The sequence below is a fragment of the Hipposideros armiger genome, unplaced genomic scaffold (genome assembly GCF_001890085.2).
Source record: "Hipposideros armiger isolate ML-2016 unplaced genomic scaffold, ASM189008v1 scaffold_741, whole genome shotgun sequence".
NCBI classification, from domain to species: Eukaryota; Metazoa; Chordata; class Mammalia; order Chiroptera; family Hipposideridae; genus Hipposideros; species Hipposideros armiger.
In genome coordinates, this window is record NW_017732091.1 from 125,157 (window position 1) to 146,544 (window position 21,388).

Here is a 21,388-nt window from a genome sequence, read left to right on the forward strand (position 1 = left end):
TCTAGTGCCCTCAAGGGACGTGTGCACTTCAGCAAAGAACTTTTAGAGACCATGTCTCTTCCTCTGTTCCCTAACCCTGAGACTGGTGGCCTGTCTGTACTATTAGGCAGTGACAACCATTCTGTGGCAAGCTGGTGAGTTATTTTGTGGCAGGAGGAATCCATGGTGGTCCTACGTGCACCTCATATAAGCTATAGCTTGATTCACCTTTGTGGAGCATACTGTTTCTGGGGCTGGGAATGAGGCCAGGGTTATGGTGACAGATGTCCCCTCTTTATCCCCAGTCAGCCCCCAAAGGGAGATGGAGGTCCTTGAGGACTGGTTCATCTAATTCTTTATCCATGGGCCAGCCGAGTGGCGTGATGGTTAAGAACTGGCTTGGGATGCCAGAGGGCCCTGGTTCGGATCCCACATATGAGGGCCTGTGACACTGCCCTCTACAGCTAAGATGCTGAACAACAGCTCAACCTGGAGCTGGGCTGCCGTGAATCGCTCGGCGATGGCGTAGGCTGCAGCCCCTGTGGCAGTGGGTTGCCATGGGCTACCGTGTGTAGCCAGCAGCTAGCGTGAGCGGCCAGCAGCTAGCGTGAGCAGCCAGCAGCCGCAGTGAGCGGCCGTCCAGAAGCCGGCGACTGATCTGCCTCGCCCGGGAAGAGCGCAATGATGGTGCCAACTTGGGCCAGTGAAGCAACGTCCTCCACAACTAGACTGAAGAACAAAACGACAGCAACTTGTCTGTTCCCCTTTCCCCAATTCCCCAACACTGTTCCCATCCCCCCAATTCACCCCCAAAAAAGATTAATTATTTATCCACATGATTAAAAGAGCACTTCTAATGTTTTTGTCTACCTAGAGATCCCTCTCTATCCCTCAGCTCCAGAGCGGGACTTTCTCTAACCCCAACCTATTCTTTAATAAACCTGTTACTTCTTCCTTTGGAACAGGGCCAGTGAGAAAAGCAACTGTAGAAACCACAGGCTCTCCCCAGACACACGCACATTCCTTTCTTCTTATTGTTGCTCCTTCATTCCTTCCTTCATTCTTTCATTCATTCACTCATCAGACATTGAGTACCTAATATGTGCCAGGCAATGAGACTAAACTCCTGCCATCAAAGAGCCCAGCCTCGTAGGGGAAACAGACATGTAAACAAATACTGGCAATTAGAGAGAAGTGGTTGCTATAGGACATAGCAGTATTAGAATTGTGTCACACACAAGAGGCACACTTTTTTGGGCAGGCGGCAGGGTCGTGAGGGAAAACTTTTCAGAAAAAACTAGACATTTGGCTTGAGGGGCCGCCAAGTGTGAGAGGAGGCACTCCAAGGAGGGTCGATCGCCAGTCGGGAAGGCAGCTGGAGTAGTTCGAATAGCCTGAGCCCTGGGCTGTGAAAGGCGTGAGAGATGAGGCTGGAGAAGGCAGGGTCCTGATGAGCCTTGGAAAGCACGTCAAGTACTTGGAGCTTTACCCAGTAGGCTTGCTTGTGCGTTTGAGTGGGCTTGCTCTGGCCCCGGGAGGAGAAAGGAGAGACCAGGAGACCAGTTGGCTGCGACCGATGCCGAGAGGCTGAATTTACAGGGCCGTGGAAATAGTAAACAAAGTTTTGTATATTTTTTTTTAAGAAGTGAGAGTGCTTAAAATAAAAATTATCTTCTCCTCTGCCGTTTTCTAATTTACAGGTGTGTTAGGAGATGAAGCCTGTTCCACTTTCCCGCAGGTTTTGTTCCCCAGGTTGTGCGGGTCGTTCATCATCCGTGCTGTCCTGTGCTCAGCACTACGCTGCCTCTCGTTTCCAAACTGTTCTCTTCAAATCCTCTTTTGTGCTTGGGTTTTTGGACAGGGACTGGGGGCCGTGGGGGAGGAAGCATTGGTAACTAAGTAGGCCAAAGGTTTCTGGATATAATGAAAGCGTCGTCACCAATGGTGAAACGCGACAGTTGTCCAGAGCCCCGCGCAAGTGGAGAAGCGGGCATCTGCTCGCCTCCTGCAGCGGTGCTTGGAGGGGCGGGGATGAGGCGGGGCTTGGGGCGGAGCCACAGCCTGGACCTGCGGGGGGCGGGGCCAGGGGCGGGGTTTCAGTTTGAGACCGCCGGGTTCTTGCGGCGATTGAGGCGGTTGGAGCTCGGGGCGGGTTCGGTTGGGGAGGGCGGGGTTTGAGATCGATCGCCTGTGGCAGCTGGAGACCGCCGGCTTTTTGCCTCTGCAACGGTGGAGAAGGGGAGGGCCAGGGGCGGAGTTTTAAGCCCACTCCTTAGGTTCTTGTCTCTGAGCGGGGCGGGTCCTAGGGCGGGTCCAGCTCTACTTTTGACAGCTCTCTCTTGCAGAGCCGCAACCGAGTTCAGTGGGTTTGGGAACCTTTGGCTCCGCTCTCCGCGCGTCCCCGTCCCCCCGTGGCCCTGGCCCTGGCATCGGCCATGAAGCGCATCTTCTCCTGCTCCAACTCACAGGTGGCGGTAGGTGCCAGCATATCTGGGAAGATGGGCATGGGGCTGGGGTCCAAGCCCGGTGGTGACAGAAGTCAAGAATCCCATCTCTATGCACCATTGCCTTTTCTCTTTGGTGGCTTTCCAGCTCTATCCTCTCCCGCAATGCAGCTCGCCAGCCTGCCTTCCTCAAAATCCAGCTTCTGACTAACCTCTGATTTCTCCAAGGTCCTTTCCCTTGGCTTTTTCTTGTCCCCAACTTCTGATGTTTCCTGCAGCCCCATGTTCTCTACTTTTGCTGTCTCCCGGTACTGAACCACCCTCAGGCCTCTGCCCTCTCCCCAGCCCCTGCTTAACCCCAAATTCCATTCTGTCTCCCAAGTCATACCCCCACGGTCCCATTTTCCAGCCCTGTCTTATCCTCACAGCCCTACCCTCCCATATGGCCCTATCCTTGCTGTTTCCTATCAGCCCAGCAAAGACTCCTAGCCCAGTGCCTTCCCCCAGCCCTTCTTCATAGTCTTCTCTATCCCTGCCCCCATCTCACCCCACTCCCATTCTCTCATCATTACCGCTGGCTCTCAGGCATCACTCCAAACCTCTTTCTAACTGGTGCTCCCACAACAACCGCCTTCTCCTGTTCTCCCCTTCCACCTCTGCCCCTCTCTGGCCAATGGTTCTTCAGTCCCACTTTCCCCCGCTTTGCCCGGACCTCCTTCTGCCTGCCCTCTGTGGGTTAATCTTGCAACCTCGCCAGCTTGACAGGCACTGCCAGCAGAGGCACAGTTGCCTGGCTGCTCCCCAAGGAAATGGGTAAGTTGCCTGCAGAATCCACCCTGGCCAGTTCACTGCAGTGTCTGCTCATCAGACAGGTTCTGGGGCCAGTCAAGGCCCTCTGCCCGCTTCTCCCCAGACTCTTCCTTCATGCTAAACCCTCACCCCGTTGTTTAGGGCTTGTACTCTCTGCTTCCTTTGACTGAGTTGGGGAAAGGTGATGTGAGGGGAGAAGAGTGGGTATACTCTGAAAGTTCCCAGTAGAAGTCACTCTCCTCCCCATGTTCTCCCAGAACAAAACATACGGAAGAAGATTCCAGAAGGTGGTGGCTCAGGGAGGGAATAGCTTCTTCTCTGAAGATCTCTTATAGAGAGACACCCCACCCCCCACCCCTCAATCTGGAGATGACATGTTCTGTGGAGATTGGAATTGTGGCTCATTTAGAAGTGAAATTGCCAACTACCAGTAGCAATACTGCTTAGCCTAACCTGCCTTAGTGATGTCATTCATAAGCAAACATGAGCATGCTTAGCGCCCTCTGCATGGGCAGGCCACAGAAGCCTGGAAGCGAGCTATGAGGCAAGAACAGGAACTCTGTTGAGGCCTGTTCTTGTCCCACTTACATTGGCTTCTCCACTTAGTTTCCACACATTGATTAGCCAACCAAAAGGCATTCACTGAGTGAACTGCCATAGGTACCAGAAACAGAGGCTACCCAGACTCTGTCTTAATTCATAATGACTTTCTCATTTGCATGGACTCTTCTTGTTACTGAGAGTCCTCCAAGTAGGCCTTCCCTTTCATGTTTGTGAGTCTGCCTGCTCCTTAGGAATGGGGAAACTATTTCGTTCTTCCTGATTCTCCAGTCCTTGGTCAGTGCCTCGTTTCCAAGATGCTGGGGTGAGCAATGGCCTGAATGTGAGAATTGGAAAGCATTCGTCTGTCCTTCTTTACCCCAGCTCTGCAAAGCTTTGGCTATGAAGAATCTCCTCCTAGTCTAAGCTCTTCTTAGTACAACAAGATTACACGAAGTAAATTGGGTGGATTTATAATTATCCAGCTGGAAAGATAGGATAGGATTGCAAAGAGCTTGAAAGTAGGCCAGTTTCAGCTGCATATTGTTTCCTCATAAAACTTCCCCATACTTCTTATGAAAAATTTCTCCACTCCCTGAGTAGCTAACCACTCCGGACCCAGTTTATCAAAGAAATAGTGTGACAACCTTCCTGGCCACTCCCAAAGCCCAGCTTCCCAGTCATACGGAAGTTTGCCCCAGCCCATCCCCACTCCCATCCCTGCGTCCAGGGCCAGAGCCCTGCACTCTCAAATTGAGATGAGGACTGAAAGATCAGCGATTGTTTAAAAATTGATCGAAGTTACCCAGCATATAGGCAATTCAACAAACAAACAAGAACCCAGCTCTTATAATCTCATTTTATTTTAGTCAAGTAGAGGATGCCTTCCTTTGAGGGTGTCTTGCATATTAGCTTATTCTGCCTACGTAGGAAGTAAACCAGAAACTAGCTTTAAACAGTTGGAACTGGATCAGCTTTGAGGAATGTCAGTTACATTTTGAGTCAGCTCCGGGTCCCTCCAGGGCAGCTTTTCCATTCCCATTCATCTGTCCTACAGCCGTAGCCACACTTCCTCTATTGTTGGTGTGCTCCATCTTGATAGAAAGCTTACAGGCACACATCCAGAGATAAAGAGAGGCTGCAATTACTTCTACAAAGGCCCCCCTAATCTTGACTACAGAAATACAAAGTTTATCCTTGTGTTTGAGTCTGCTGGTTAACTTGGCGATCACTCCCTTGAGGCTGCGATGGTAATCCAGTGCCCGTTTTCCAAGGTGCTGAGGGAGCAATGGCCGGATCTTGGAATTTAGAAGCATCTCCCTGTCCTCCTTCACCCTTGCTCTGCAGAGGTTTGGTCATGAAGAATTTCCACCTCTCCTAAATTCTATTTAGTATAACAAGAGTATAGGAAGTAAATCGGGTAGATTTAGAACTACCTAGCTGGAAAGAAAAGTATCAACATTGCTAAGAAGCACTTTACCATCCATACATAGAGCCTGGCTGTAAAGCGTTGGCTGATATGAGCAAGATCCCTTCCTAATTCTAAACCTAGGAACATTCAAAATGAGCCCAGCAAGGCTAGGAAGGATGCAGATTGGAACTAACATTTATTGTGCACCTACTATATGACAGACACAGTACTTTGTCTATATGACAGACAAAGTACTATAGGTGCTTTATATGATGTTGTATTATTAGGAAACTGAGTTTCAGAGAAGTCATTACATGTGTAATTCACAAGGATAGAAAGTGTCAGATTTAGGGTTTTAAACAGAGGACTTCACCTTGACGTCAGCTGATGGCAGTGTCCTGGGCTGAAGGCATCGTTCTAGGTCTCTGCTTTTTCTGAGGGTGACCTGGCCCCCAAGGGACATCAGATAATGTATTCTTACATCTCAGCCTGTTGGTATGTGGAGCAGTCATTTGCTTATTTTGTCCTTTGAGAATTAATCTGTTTGGAGAGTCTTGTGCAGAAAGTAGCATCTGAGAGTGGGTGGCTTTGCCCTGGAGGCAGTCTTGGATTGTTTATTTGGAAATAAGTAAACTGTCTTCCATCGCTCTGTAGTAGTACGGTCTGGCATTGAGAACCAAGATTGGGCATCAGGTTGCCTGGGTTCTAATCTCAATTTTCCCACCATTTTGTGGTCATGACTCTGGACAGTTATCTAACCTCAGTGTGCTTCAGTTACTTCTTCTGTCAAATAGATAAAATAATATCAGCCCTAACTGCTTTCCAGGGATGTCGCGAGGCAAACTGCAAAAGCACTTGAAAAGCATATAAGGAATTACAGTGTTGTACCAGGGTAACCTCAGAATCCATGTACCCTAGATAATTTTATGGTTGGGGTACTCAAAATCTTCTCTGTTTTTGCTGAATAATTTGTCCTGGCTATGTAAACAGTATTTGACAATGAGTTATTTGGCTTCCATGGACCCTATTTTTTTCCGCCTCCTCCCATGGCCTCTTCCTTGTTGAGATGACACCTCATAAAATGCAATGAGCCACCAACCCCCCCACACACACACTTCCTGTTTTATTATAAGGATGCCATACATGCAATAATTGTATGGCTCGTCACAGTTTATGAAGAGGTTTTGTATACTTTAGTTCATTTAGTATTCAACATGATGAGGTAGTTATTATTTCCCACATTTTATGGATGGGGAACCGGGTTAGAGGTATTTAATGGTGTACTCTAGGTCACACAGCTGAGAAAGCAGCTAAACCGGACCCTGAACTCAGGCCTGCCGACAAAATATTCATCTAGGGCCCTTTTCACCCTACCACAAAATTTTGCCTCCCTTCTTTCTTTTCTTTCCCCCCTCTGGAGCAAACCAGGCTTTTCTGTGCTTTCAGCCCTGGGAGTTTTTACACAGCTCTCTCTTTCACACCCTGATACTTCTAATTATTGCAATTGCCCCACCTCCAGCAAAAGGCAAGCTGGAATGATAGAACAATGCATGCCCAGGTGTGGCTGTTGTCTGGGACAGCTGCTCCCTGCCAGGAAAAGAGAAGGGAGGTGAGGGAGGAACAGGGGAGCCGCCTCGTGCTGTCTCCTCCGGTCTAGCTAGAGACCGATCTTTGCCTGTTTGGCTGTAGTTGCCAGGGGAGGGGAAGAGTAAGTAGGTAAAGGGCATAGATATGAGGTGGGAAAACAGAAACTCTGTGCTTCTCCTCCCAGTTTTGGGGCCCAACGCCAATAGGTAGAGACAGCATGGCTAGGTATTTGGACTCCTTGTTATGACCTGAAGCTAGGTGCCCTGATTCCTCACATAGCAGGGGACAAAAAAACACAGCAGTATGGGAAGGTGGGAGGCAGTGTGACTCCAGGGAGGAGTGGTCAGTTTGGCTCAGGTTTGCTTCAGCAAGACCTAGAGGGCAAAAGGGAAAGGATTCGTGGCAAGGATTGCTCTGAGGCAAGGATTGTTCTGAGGTTGTACAACCTCACAACAATAATCATAATGATGATTAAAGGGTCATTTGAAGGGGCGGCTGGTTAGTTCAGTTGGTTAGAGCGCAGTGCTCATAACACCAAGGTTGCCGGTTCAATCCCCACATGGGCCACTGTGAGCTGCGCCCTCCACAACTAGATTGAAGACAACTACTCAACTTGGAGCTGCTGGGTCCTGGAAAAAAAAACACTGTTCCCCAATAAAAATTTAAATAAAGAATGTAACATATCAATTAGCTATGAATTTTAGGTGTCAATATCAGGATGGTGGATGAATCAACTGCAAAACATTACCTGAAAGATGTACTACATACACTATGGGAGGGGTTTTATTGTGAACTTATGGTTTGTTGATTTTTATTTAACCTTATTTTATATATACACCACATAAGAGAAGAAAAAAAAAAGACATTTGAAATACTCTGCATTCAGCACTCACAAGTGATTTTTAGTTCAGTAGTCCCAGCACCTTTTGGTCCAGGGCTGGCAATCACGGGCACCAGTTCTCAGTGGCATATGAGTTGGTGACTCTTTAACTGGCCCACCGAAGAAAGACTAAAAGATCCTTGTGGGACATTGAAAGGAACTCAGGGATGTTCCTTTCCCCTTGCTTGGCATCTTCCTAGCCATCTCCTTCTTCTTTTCTTTCTCCACTCTACCCCCATTCCTTGTATTCACACAACCTTTGGCTCTGGACCAGGTGGAGAAATGGAACCGCCGTGATCAGAAACTGCTGGAAGCAGTGCAGCGGGGGGACGTGGGACGCGTGGCTGCCCTGGCCTCCAGGAAGTCTGCCCGACCCACCAAGCTAGACGCGAACGGCCAGTCCCCGTAAGTAAGTCCCCACCGGCCCCTTGGTATGTGGTTTCCTGTGAAAGCCCCAAACCCCAATACGATGGAGGACCAGGTGATGCCTACCTACAGCCTTAGAACCCTTTTTTTTAAAGATTTTTATTGGGGAATTGGGGGATGGGAACAGACAAGTTGCTGTCCTTTTGTTAGAACCCTTTCTGTGTTAATAAATCTTTGCTACGTATCAAGTGCTGCACCAGTGAGGGAAGAAGGTATTGTCCCTCAGCTTCACCCACCTCACTACCCAGATGGACAAAACTGCTCCCAAAAGGACCCAAAGCCCACGAAACCAAGAGAAAACTGATACATACACCAAATAGAGTATTTCTTCGTTGCACAAGGAGGGTGTGTGTGCTTGGGAAATTCAGGATGAAGTGGTAGCCAGGAGAGTCACACGATTTAAAGCAGTGATTAGGACAAGGGAGATAGCACCCTTTGTCTGGGCCCAAGTCAGCTTTCAAATGTCCAGCCCTCTGCTCTGCTCTGGTGACTCTTTCTGTGACGCTTCCAGGCTGCTGAGTGTCCTGTGCTCATAGCGACAGGTAATTATGTGTTCCTTGGACACCCCTAATAGCCTGAGAATGTTTGAGACCTGTAGCTCTTGTTTCTATCTTTGCTTTCAGCTTCCTCTTATTTTATGACAGCAGGCCGTATAGCCTTCTCTTTCTCAGAAAGTCAGGCCAGGGGTGCTTCCCTCTCTGCTTTTGGGGTTGGCTTTGGGGTGAGGGAGCAGAACAGGCGGTGCTTGTGAAGACGCTCCCATTCCTCATCTCCTGGTCCCTTCATCCTGCTGCCTCTTGGCCTTGATCCTGGCAGGTTTCATCTCGCGGCCTTCAAAGGCCTGACAGAATGTCTGACCATACTGCTTGCGAATGGGGCCGACATCAACAGCAGGAATGAGGACGGTGAGTTAGACGGAGCCCTGAGCCATGCCGCGTGCTTTTCCCTCCACAGCAGCAGTGGGGGCCGGTACCGGGCCGTGCCGGGGGGGGGGGGTTCCATCTGTAGCCCTCCGCTTCTCTCCTCGTAAGTTCTGGCCAGCATCCTTCCAGGGGTCCCCCTCCCTGCAAGCTGGGTACATTTCACCCACTCCCACCTCCATCACAGGTACCATGCACTTGGGGAACAGGAATTTCTGGCCCCATGTGGCTGACAGCTTCTCTCTGTAATCTCCCTCTGATTATCTGTGCGTCTCTTGCTTCCCTCCCAGTGAGTCATCGGCATGCATGGGGCCACCCATCTCCCTCTCCCCTTCTTTCTCTTTCCAGGAAGCACTGCCTTGCACTTGGCCACCATCTCCTGCCAGCCACAATGTGTCAAGGTCCTGCTCCAGGTAAGAGCAACCCCTTGCTGCTACCTCTGTGAAGGGAAAAAGTGGACCCAGAGTCTCCTAACTGTGTCTTGAAGTCACAAGCAATACTTGGTCAGATATACCCCTCTCATCCCCAATAAGAGAGCTGGTAATCATTTATTCATTGATTCACGAACATGTATTTAACAGCTACTCTGTGCAGGCACCAGGCTTAATGCTGTCCTTGGGGGCGGGTCATAAAGCAGAGTTGCCAGGGTCGGCTTGGCTGTCAGTCACTGACATATACTGAGCTCTGCCATTGGAGGAGCCACTGCAGAGACTAACTGCTGTGATGATGGGCAGGCAGAGGAGGGCAGAGGTCTTCAAATTAAACCAAATTCCTACTGTCCGTTTGTGAGGAGTTGGTAGTCTAGGAGCACGAAGAGAAATACACATGTGAAATGACATGTGGACAATTTATACGTCGGTCTCCAAAAGTACAAAAAGCACAGTTCAACAGGCCATCGGGCAAATGGCTGTACTGCTTTTGTTCTTCCCAGCCCTTTCCAAGTTTTCCAATTGTGATCCTAAAGTCCCAGTCGTGGACTCAAGTGTTATTTTCCCTAGCACGTGTATTTCTCTATAATCTGATTTTCCTTAGGCCCTAGGTTTAAGAACCAGGGCTGAAATTCAAGGCTGCCTGTCATCTGCAAGGAATGAATTGGGCTTGCCTAGTAGTTGGCCAAAGCCACGGTCCTCCCACCCCTCCCCATGGCAATGTGGAAGTCAGTGACCCAACAGTGGGTATGGGATGAAGGTGTTAACACCATGCTCCATGCTGCTTCTCTTTGTGGCTTTTTGCAGCATGGTGCCAATGAAGATGCTGTGGATGCAGAAAATCGTAGTCCGTTGCACTGGGCAGGTGTGTGCCAGGGGACTGGTGAGAAACAAAGGCGCAGGGAGCATAGGGTGGAAAGGGAGGGGAGGATAACATCTGGTGGGAAGGGCAGGCCAGGGCTGAGCGCTAACATGGCCGGAGGGCATGTTGGGTCAGGGTCTGACTAGGTGTCCTTCCTGCTTCCCCTTAACCCCATCATCCCTCAACCCTCCCCAGCCTCCTCTGGCTGTGCCTCAAGTGTGCTCCTGCTGTGTGACCACGAAGCCTTCCTGGATGTCCTGGATAACGTGAGTGGCAGCTGGGCAGCTGGGCAGTGCCCTACACAGGGAGGCTCCTGCTCGCTCTGAGCTTGATCAGCCAAGTTCTATGGCCAGGGTTTGTGCCACCTCTTCTTCCTCCTCCTCCTGCTCCTCCTCCTCCTCTCAGAGAGGATTGCTTCTAACTCTTTGAAAAGGAGTATTTCGCCCCAGGATATGGGCTTTTATTCTGGAGAGGTGTGGGGAGAGGAAAGTTGGTAGGATTGTGTCAAAGCCCTTGCTCCCCCTGGCTTCTCATGCACCCCCTTCCCACAATCTGTGCAGGATGGACGTACACCCTTGATGATTGCCTCGCTGGGTGGTCACGCAGCTATCTGCTCACAGCTACTGCAGAGAGGCGCCCGAGTTAATGTCACAGACAAGGATGACAAGTGAGCCTTCCCCCACATCCAGACCCTGACCAACCTAGGAAGGAGCCACAGTGCAAAGTGTGTGTGTGTGTGTGTGTGTGTGTGTGTGTGTGTGTGTGTAGGAAGGCAGCTTGGTCTCTGTGTTCTTGGTCTCCTTTCTTTCGAACAGTGATTCAGAAGAGCTCTGCCTGCTGCTTCACTATTTCCCTCTTGGGGAGCTGAGGAAGTTTTCCTTACACTTTTTTTTTTCTTAAAAAGATTTTATTGGGGAATTGGGGGAGGGGAACAGTGTTGGGGAATTGGGGAAGGGGACCGGCCAAGTTGTTGTTCTTCAATCTTCGTTGTGGAGGGCGCTGGTCACCACCTGGCTGCTCGTCAGCAGCTCGTGGCCTCTAAGCTCAAGGTGCTGTGTTCAATCTTAGTTGCGGGTGGTGTAGCCACCATCCCATGCGGGAGTTGAACCAGCAGCCTTGTTGTTGATAGCGCACGCTGTATCCACTGAGCCATCCGGGCGGCAGCTCAGTTCAAGGTGCCTAGTTCAGTCTTAGTTGCGGGTGGGTGTAGCCACCATCGAACACGCAGTCTTGTTGTTGCACCAGTTGAGCCATCCTGCCACCTGTTGGCAGCTCAGTGACAGCTCAGCTTGGGTGCAGCGTCACTGACCCATGTGGGACTCAAACCGGCGGCCCTACTGCTTAGAGCTTGCGCTCTTAAGCCAACTCTTAACCAAGTGAGCCACTCGGCCGGTCCCCTTACACTGTTTTATTCAGCTGCTGCTACCACCATCATCCTAGCATAGATGACTCTGGAAGTAGAATCAATGCCTCTAGACGCATTAGTTTAATTTACTGGTTTTCAAACGACCATCTTCTGAGCAATGGAATCCTTTGTTTCCAATAAAGAATATGTGCAGGACCTTAATATATACAGCAGAGGAAAATGGAGCCCTTCCAATTGGCCCCCTGCTTTCTGATGCTGCAGCTCCAAGGAATGACATTTGAAAAGTTATGGTCTGACCGAATGCTTTGTCATTAGCTCGTGTTGGTCTGTGGTTCTCCTGCCCACACTGAGTGACAGCTGACCCTGTGAGTGGAATTTCTGCCACCAGGACCCCTGGATTTCACCGGGAAAGCCTATGCTCAGATTTGTCCCAACCCACAGATCGGCTCTGATCCTGGCCTGTGAGAAAGGCAGTGCTGAGGTGGCTGAACTGCTCCTGAGCCATGGAGCCGACGTGGGGGCGGTGGACAGCATGGGGCATGACGCTCTGTACTACAGTCTGCTCACACAAGACAAGGAGCTCTGGGGGCTGCTGCGGCAGGCTCTGAACCGAAGACGGCGGAGAGGTAAAGCCAGGTCCCTTTTGGAACTTCAAGACTCTCCTTGACAGCCTTAGAATCAAAGACGCTTCTCAGAATCCCATTTGTTTCCTTGGAAACGGCCCCTCTGACAAATAATTGTCACTTTGGTGGAGCATGTACTTATTTATTGCTGCTACCATGAGACAATCCCAAATTCCCCAAAGCATGATAGCCAAGTTCCTAATGCAGCCATGTCTGTCACAGAAGGCAGCTCTCGCTAGGACCCCGGCTGGCATTTCTGAGTTATAATTATACATCTCTTTGAGCGACTTGCTGCTCAATCTCTCTCTCCCCTAGTGGGAGAGTCATCCCCCTCAGCGACATCCCCCTCAGATGATAGGCCACTTCTGTTTTGCTCACCATTGATGTCCTGGTGCCTATAACAGCACCTGGCACAGTGTCCAATAAGTGGGCAAACAGAATGAATGGGATGGCACATCTCTGGGATAGGGAACCAAGGTGGCAGGACAGCGAGGGACCCGTTGAACAGGGGTGGCTTCCGGCACCAGGAAGACATGTGTGGTAAAGGTTATGACACTGAGGGGTTATGACACTCCTCTCAGAGAGTCTGAAGACACAGTGTGGGCCAGAAGCACATGGGACCTGTCTCCGCCCTCATTTTCCCCATGTCTTTTTGTATAGGTCATGGGCTAGTTCAACACCCGGATGCTACATCTCAGGTAAGACCCTAAGTGCCTCCCCTTCTGATCCACCCCAGGCCACCCCACTGGGGTCTCTCCCAGACAATGATCTATGGGGTGTCAAGACAGTCTAAGAGACGAAAGGCCCTCCTGGGGCGAGGAGAGCTGCCTGGCTTTACTTCACTGTTCTGTTTTCTACCTAGGCCTCTCTATCTGAGCCTCAGGTGGGCTCTCCACCTAAGAGCTCATGGAAAGCAGAGCCTGAGGAGGAGCAGGAGGAGGAGGAGGGGGAGGATGAAGACCCATGCTCAGAGGAGTGGAGGTGGAAGTATGAAAAGGAGCAGAGGAAAGTTTCTCAGTTGGAGCAGGAGCTGGTGCGAAAGACAGAAGAGTGTAAGGCTCAAGCTGCAGCCTATGTGGGCCTGGAGAGCCAGATTCGAGAGCAGGTACAGGAGCTAGGGCTCCTGCTACCCCAAGAGCCCAGTGCTCCAGGAGGGCAGGACTCTAGTCTCCGTCCTGGAGGAGATGGTATGGAGCAGGGCTGTCCCCTGGACCTGCTGGCTGAGCACATACAAGAGCTAAAGAAGCAGCAGCAGGCAGCAGCCGCGGCCACAGCAAACCCAGCAGCTCCCAAGGAGGCTGAGGATTCAGCCCCAGACGAGATCCATCATGAAGCCCATGGAAGGTTCCAACCAGAAGAACAGGGGCCACCCCAGAGCCCAAGGTCCGAGACCGTAGGGAAAGTCACAGGTCAGCAACTGACCACCGACAGTGGACAGGCCTTTGCTGGCCAGAAGGAGAGGCCCCAGACCCCGGGGGCTGAACCAACAGGCACAGCGGCTGAGCCAGTGGGCATAACAGCCATGAACCAGTTCCTGCTACAACTGAGGGAGGAGCTGGCTGCGGTGTGGCGAGAAAAGGATGCTGCCCGGGGGGCTTTGTCCAGCCCGGCCCTGGAGGGAGCTCTGGGGACGCCCCGGGCTGAGGCTGCAGCGGCTGCCTGGGAAAAGATGGAGGCCAGGTTGGAGCAGGTGCTGGTGAGGCTGGATCGGGCAAAGGCAGGACTACATGGAAAACCTGAGGCTCCTGCCCAGGCGCCCAGAAAGGGAGCTCCAAAAGCAGGCCCAGAAACCATTGCCAAAGAGGCTGAAGTGAGGGAGAAAAAGGCTCCTGGGGCCCGGGGGGAGCCTCTAGGGGCCCCTGATGGGGAACAGGTGCCAGGAGGAAGCCTGGCCAAGGCACCGCTGGAGAAGGAGGTGTCAGCACTCAGACGGAGCAACAGCAACTTGCTGGAGGAGCTGGGGGATCTGGGGAAGGAGCGGCAGCGGTTGCAGGGAGAGCTGCAGTCCCTGAGCCAGCGGCTGCAGCGCGAGTTTGTGCCCAAGCCCGAGGCGCAGGTCCAGCTCCAGCAGTTGCGACAGAGTGTGGGGCTGCTGACAGATGAACTGGCCGTGGAGAAGGAGGCCACCGAGAAGCTGCGAAGGCGCCTGGCTTCCCAGAGCAGTGGCCTCCGAGGTTTGTGGGATTGCCTGCCTGCAGACCTGGTGAGCAAGGGGAGCGCCCGGGGCACGGAGGCCGAGCCCCTGGCGGAGCTGCAGGCCTGCATCAGGACCCTGGTGGCCAGGCACCGCGAGGGCCAACAGGTGCTGGCTCGGCTGGAGGAGGAAAACCAGCGGCTGCGGGGGTCCCCCGCCCTATGTGCGGAACCAGGCGCCTCGACGGCCCCAGCATCCCCCCAAGTGGCCGCTTTGGAGCAAGACCTGGGGAAGCTGGAGGAAGAACTGCGGGCCGTTCAGGCCACGATGAGCGGGAAGAGCCAGGAGATCGGGAAGCTGAAGAAGCTGCTCTACCAGGCCACCGAGGAAGTGACTGAGCTGAGGGCCCGGGAGGCAGCCAGCCTGCGGCAGCACGAGAAAACTCGGGGCTCGCTGGTGGCCCAGGCCCAGGCTTGGGGCCAGGAGCTGAAGGCTCTGCTGGAGAAGTATAACACCGCCTGCAGGGAAATGGGCCGGCTGCGGGAGGCCCTGGCCGAGGAGCGGCGCAGGAACGGGGACCTGACCGCCAGGGCCGCCCAGCAGGAGCGTCAGGCCTGCGAGATGCGTAGGCGCTCTGAGCAGTTTGAGAAAACAGTGGAGCTGATGCAAGACGAGATGGAGCATCTCCTGGAAGCTTCCAGGGACAAGGAGGCCAAGGTGAACAGGCCAGGCAGCGGTGGGGAGCAGTGGGGAAGGCTTCTCTGTATTTAGGCGTTTGTTAACTTGCATCTACCTTTGGCTTGTCAGATTAATACCCCCAAAAAATCATCTGCAAGGACCACACTATGTTCTCTGGCCCTGAGGTGGTTTGGGGTTCAGATTAGAGGCGAGGTATAAATAGAAGAGAGAAGGGGGCTTACCTTATTAAACTTTTCACAAGAGGTGTGGTCAGAGGTACCACTGGTAGAGTATATGGTTTATTAGCATTTTGACTTAATTGTGTATTATTAGCCTGAGAAGAGGTCTGATAATGTGGTGGGTTGCTGTGGTTTTGCTAGGGTTCTGAGGAGGTGACTCAAGGGCTGATGGATGAATGAAAGTTCACTAGGCTATAGCCTCTCTTCTCCCCTCCCACTTCCATCAGCTTCTACAAAAGGTTCCCATTGACAAAGGGGGCTGCAATGCAAAGAAAAAAAGTTTGAACACCACAGTGTTAGATATCTGAGTTTCTTGCTGATTGCTCCAAAAGTGAGTGTCCGTCTACGTGTTTCTAGTCGACATGTTTTATGAATTCTCAAAAAAATCAATTTACAAATGAATTTAGGAAGTCTAGAACTACCTGTGAAATGAATGGCTTCAGACTTCTTATTAATATTTGTGTACATGATCAAATTTAGAATGATTAAAAAGTATAGGAGTATATGTTTTAGATAATATGGAATGCCTAAAAATAGGAGGAATGTTATACAGAATAGGAATCAGTGTGGGGCGGGGATCATTAAAGGAGGGGTTCTGTGTTGGTGTTGAAGGAGAAGATGAAAGAGAACTAATGGTCAGAAGAAAATAGTTTAGTGGACTCCGGACTGAGATCGTCTGGGTTTGAATTTCAATTTCAAAACCTACTGATTGATCTTGGTTGAGCTCTGAGCCTCTAAGCCGCAGTTTTTTCATCTATGAAATGAGGATAATAATAGGATTGTCATGAGGATTAAAGTAAATAAGATATTGTATTTAAATACTCAGAATAATTTTTCAGAAGTGGTAAGTACTCAATCAAAGTTGGCTATTTTTATTATTCTTATTACCACCATTCCCAACACGGCTAGTTATCATTAACCACATTTGTGCCTCAGCCTCACAAACCACAAACACTCATCTCTGTTTTCCTGAGGGGTCAGCAGTCAGAAGTATGTCAGAATCCCGTACAGAGCTGAGGGCATAGACCATGAATTCTGAGACCTTGGTCCAAATCATGATTTCCTCACTTGCTCGCCATGTGATTTTGACAAAGCACTTAGCTCAGGCTCCTTATCTACAAAATGTGAATGATAGTACTTCCCTCAGAGAAGCATAGTTCTTCTCAGGACCGAAGTAGAGCCATTTTGAGTATTAAACAAGACAAGGTGTGTAAAAGTATCTGGCACATATTAAGTACCCAATAAAAGGAAGTTGACCCTGACCCTGGGTGCTGGTGGGGTGGGAAGTGACGTGGGTCTCACTGGTTCCCTTTCTTTCGTTTTGGCCTCAGATCGAGGAATTGTTGAAGAGGCTGGAGCAGCTTTCAGAGGAAGTCCTAACAGTTCGGGGAGAAAATGCTCGCTTTGCCCTGCTGCTGCAGGTATGTTTGGCCCTCAGGGAAATGGACACCGCTAGAGTAGAGGGTGGACAGTGGAAGGGATGTGCATGTAGGAGAGATTCTGGGAATTGTAGAGGCCTGGCCGGGCGGTGGTCCAGGCCGGGCCAGTGATGGGTCCAGGGAGCCTACCTGGCTCAGCTGACCACTTCATTTTATTGTTCCTCATACTTGGGGGATCAGGGTGAATGTGGGAGGGTAGGCACATAACCGCCATGGATGCTTACTCCCAGGATTGCCGGAAGAGCCATGAGGAGATCATCTCCACCTACAGGAGCCGTCTGCTGAATGCTGCTCAGGTGAGCATGGTGGGAGGGAGAGACGGAGAGCTGGGGAGGGGCTGTGGCAGCTGGGGTCCCTTCTCTTACCTGCGCATACTTGCCATTTCTCAGAAAGCTGGAATTTAGATATTCTAGGGCCGGGTCTCTGGATCTTATGAGGTAGATCAAGAGAAGTTGTGCATGAATGTGAGGGGAAGAGGTGTTTGCCCCTCCCTTTCAACTCTCCGGTCTATTTGTCAGGCCTTTTCCTGTCCCTTATGCCCTTTCTCAGTTCCCTCCTGAGCCAGCTTATCCCTCACCGAGAAAGAAGAGGTGGGTGGCTTGCCTCTTTATGAGGAACAATAACTACAAAGAACCAAAGACTTATGGTACACCAGGCGCTCTGTTCATATCCATAGTTGTAACCCTCACGGCAATCCTGGAAAGCAGACATCATTATCTTCCTTGTAAAGATTAGGGAACAGCCATGGAAAAGTTAAATACTGTGAGGGCTCATAATTAGCAAACAGCATTCCACCATACCACAGAGACTCTTCCTCACCTGTCTCTGCCCATTTTCTGTACTTCATCTCCTTTTCTTTCTTTCCTGCCACCTACAGGGCTACATGGAACAAGATGTGTACAATATCCTGCTACGAATCCTCAGCAAGCAGAAGGAGTGAGGCAGCCTGGCCCTCAGGGGTCCAGGGCTTCTCCCTTGTGAGTCGGGGGTTGAGGGTGATGAAGGAGGCAGCTTGGAGAAAGGACTTGGGAAAGGAGGCTTAAGGATGAGAATTGGAGTCTCCTTTTGGGGAGCCCTGTGCAGCATAGGGCATTTGAGGTGAGGTTAATTGAGAAGCCACATATGGGGAATCACTGGGTGGAGTCAGGAATCAGTGAGCAGGTAGGGTGTCAGGAGCTGACATGGGATGGAGACTGGAAAGAGGAGCTGAATGACTCTTCTAAAGTCTGGGGTAGCGAAATACCCATGAACAGTGCTGGTGGGATGGTGGTACAGCATCGTTTCCTGGGGCGGGGCTCTACGCATTCCAGAATCTCCTTCACTCCCACACCATTCGTTCAAAGAATAGCCATTCCCCATTCTTCTCCCCACCCGTATACTGGAGGCCATCTTTTCCAGTCCAGATAGATGAGGTTCCCCTTTAGCATCTTGGCATGGGTGGGAGGAGATTGAAGATATGAAAGTGTGTGCATTTCATGTTTGGATTTCTTCTTTCAGGGAGTAAGAGCATCCTGGTTGCCAGAGGCTCCATCAGGCTGCAGTGGGTGAGGGGATGGCCACTAGGGATGATGTGGGTGGGGCTTCACCTGACATTATGAACCCCAGACCTGAGAACCTGAACTCTGGAATCAGCATGGATGCAACCAGAAAGGAGGTATGGATGGAAGCCAGCTCTATGGAAAATAAAGCAGGAGGCAGGATGGTACTGAGTTGTCATCACTTTTTTCTGTTTAAAAAGGAGTGGGGGAAAGAATCTTTTTCATTCCTTTTTGATCAATGGCCATTTTGACAAACGGCCCCATAAGTCAGCAGCTTTCAAACCTTGATTATGATCCCTAGTAAGAAATACATTTTACATCCTGTGTGTACATACCTGAAATAGTATGCACCCTTACTATTTCTATTCTGGTCTGTTCTCTGCTATGATACTCCACTGAAAAAATATTGGTCAAAACACGTTCACTAATGGGTCAAAAATTTGAAAAACAGCCCTCTGTGAAAATGGGTATGGATACTCTTCCTTTCTCTTTCTCTTAGATCTGTCTTTCTCTTAAGATCTGTCTCTTACCAACTGACACAGCTCGAATCATTTTTTTTCTGCCTTGGGACTCCCGAGCCCACTATTTTTTTTAAGGAGGAGAGCTTGAGAATCTTGGATTTTGAGGTGTGCAATCTAAAATATTCTGTCATCACTGTGTGTTTAGATTTGAAACACATGGTCAGTGTTCTTTGCTCCTGGTGCAAAGAGGGATGAAAAGTCTGGAAAAGGGATGATGGGACATTCAGAGGTGGCTTCTTCCCTCCAGTTCTGTTCTCAGATTGAAAAAAAAGTATGTCTCTTGGCCACTTCGCATGGGTCTCCTCCCTTTTCTGTCTGTCCAACCCCTAGACTATTAGGTGAGAAAGAGGCAGTGAAGCCCTCCAACATCTGGAACTTTGATCACTCCCCATTCCTTCTCTTAGCCCGCCCCCTGCTGGGTTATGCTGGGTCAGCCAGCCATAGTTTGGCAGTAAAGAGACTCAACTGGGTTGAGAGAAGAGTGGGGAGGGGCTGTCTTGGAAGACAGGGGGCCACACAAGGGCTGCAGAGTCTGGCTCCAGGTTTTGGCCAGAAAAAGAGCAGCTGTGTTAATCAGGTCCTAGGAGAAGACGAGAGTCAGCTTTGCAGGGCTGTGTGGATGGGCACAGGACTGCTTTAAGGCTGGGAGAATGGAACGGAGGGATTGATGAAGACAGGGAGATGGGGTACAGCTGCCAGAAGAAGAGCATCCAAAAGGTTCTAGTCATTTCTAGTCAGAGGAATGAACCTCTCTTTTCTTTCCTGCTCTTAGAGGTACCAGAGAATATAAAAGGACTGTTACATTCCTTATTACATATGGGATAGAGGGTGGGAAGAATGAAGAAACTGCCAAGAGAAGGGTCCAGAGAGGGGGAGATCGCTTGGCTAAGTTCAAGTATGAGTCAGGAAATAGCTTTGGTAATGACAGCCAGGCCTCTGGCTCCCTCCGGACTCCTGGAAGCTGATCCCAGGATGGCTGAGCTGTGGGAATGGTCAGTGACGTTAAGGTTAACACAGGAATGGAACCTGCCCCAGCCTTTGGTCTTCCCAAACAATCCCCCTCTATACAACCTCATAAACTGTTACCCCAACAACCCAAGCCCTGAAATTCTCCTTGATTTCATAAATAAACCTCTCCCAAAGTAACTGTAATCCTAATGTTCCCCCATTCTCCTGGGCTGTCCATTTAATAGGACTTCGGTAAGGGTTTACTACTCCTGTTTCACTTTCCTGTCGCTTCCCAGCCTTCGGATGTAGGGGTTATTGGGTAAAGCTTGGTGGGTCATGATGGGGTTCAGACTGTGTCTTTGAATGCCCTCAGTTTGGAACTTGGTCCTGATTTGCAGTTTCCCTCCTTCTTCTGGTAATATTAATTTATTACACAGATATTTAAAGAGCCTACTATGTGCCAGGCACTGGGGATAGAGAGTGAACAGCACCGAAAAGTTTCTTGTCCTCATGGAGCTCGCTGGCACACAGGATCAGATTCAGGTGCCCTGATTCCTAGTTTTCTAGCATCCTGTAGGGATGCTAGAACTTAGAACTCAAACTATTAAAGGAGAGCCCTCCTTTATGAAATTACTAGGAAACAAGTGAGGTTTACTTTCTTTTATATTTTTACAGCTTTAGTGAGGTATAATTGACATACAATGAACTGTACAAACTTAAAGTGTACAGTTTGATAAGTTCTGACATGTGTATACACACCCATGAAACCATCTCACAATCATGATCATGAACATATTCATCATTCCCAGGGTTCCATCGTCTCTTTTTTTTAATCCTCTCTATCCTACTCCCCTCAAAATCACTGAACATTCTAGGAGATACAAAACAGTCCATAGTAACTTTTGATCTAGAGGAATGAACAGAAAAAAAAATGAGCTCAGGGCCCGATGAAGACTCAAATGTTGGAGCAAATGGTTGGGGTTAGGGACCAAGTACTTGAGCTTGAGTTAGCTTCAGGTCCCACCATTGCTAGCAGCTACGGAGCAAGGAAAGAACCCGAGTGTCAGGGGAAAGCGGACATCTTCCCTTAGGACAAAATCCACTAAGTAGCTGGGTTTAGTAGTGCAGTTTAGTGGGTACCTGGGATATTGGTAGGCTGGCATCTTCAGGCCTAAGGCTTGGGTGGGGTCTCATAGGGGAGGATTACATGAAGGTTTAAACTAGATGAGAGAATTATTAATATTATTTGTTAAAGCACTCTCTTTGTATGCTGATTATAGGTTTAACTGTCTTGTCGTTGTTGCTAGACTGAGAACTCCTGCCAGGCTTTTATATCTTAAGCACCTAACAATCTCTGAACAGCATTCAAATATTTATTGAACAAATACATTGTCATTTAGGTCCCAGCCAACTAACTATAAAATGCTATGTTTGTGTGGGTATCTCATTTGGGTAAACTGCCCTAAAGTTGGTGCTTTCATGAGACCTGCATATGAATGATTATCTTGGCTGAGGATGGGGCCTCTGGAAGGTCCAAGGCTTTTGGAAGAGGGAAAGTAGTTAGTTCAGAAAGGGGCAGAAAAATGCTCTATTTAGGCAAGAAAACCTCCTCCCC

General features: G+C 50.0%; 2 protein-coding genes across 2 annotated transcripts in view; both read left to right on the forward strand.

Annotated features, from left to right (window-relative positions):
- Positions 1 to 2,271: 2,271 nt before the first annotated feature.
- ANKRD35 (ankyrin repeat domain 35) lies at positions 2,272 to 18,471 on the forward strand. Its single transcript, XM_019627784.1, has 14 exons — positions 2,272 to 2,453; positions 7,926 to 8,056; positions 8,894 to 8,982; positions 9,346 to 9,410; positions 10,233 to 10,290; positions 10,483 to 10,553; positions 10,848 to 10,954; positions 12,095 to 12,279; positions 12,937 to 12,974; positions 13,139 to 15,127; positions 16,659 to 16,748; positions 16,997 to 17,062; positions 17,644 to 17,743; positions 18,264 to 18,471. The coding sequence occupies exons 1-13, from the start codon at positions 2,415 to 2,417 to the stop codon at positions 17,704 to 17,706; spliced, it is 2,991 nt and encodes a 996-aa protein (XP_019483329.1). The 5' UTR covers positions 2,272 to 2,414; the 3' UTR covers positions 17,707 to 17,743; positions 18,264 to 18,471.
- The window catches only part of PIAS3 (protein inhibitor of activated STAT 3), a 12,870-nt gene continuing 9,776 nt past the window's right edge, over positions 18,295 to 21,388 (forward strand). Inside the window, exon 1 of the mRNA XM_019627785.1 lies at positions 18,295 to 18,420. Within this exon, the coding sequence (XP_019483330.1) occupies positions 18,319 to 18,420 (102 nt within the window). The 5' untranslated portion in view covers positions 18,295 to 18,318. The remainder of the gene's footprint in view (positions 18,421 to 21,388) is intronic.

Coding starts and splice junctions, on each gene's coding strand:
- ANKRD35 (XM_019627784.1), top strand. CDS start 2,415: ATGAAGCGCATCTTCTCCTGCTCCAACTCACAGGTGGCG. Junction 8,983..9,345: donor CAACAGCAGGAATGAGGACG/GTGAGTTAGACG, acceptor TTCTCTTTCCAG/GAAGCACTGCCTTGCACTTG. Junction 12,280..12,936: donor GAACCGAAGACGGCGGAGAG/GTAAAGCCAGGT, acceptor CTTTTTGTATAG/GTCATGGGCTAGTTCAACAC.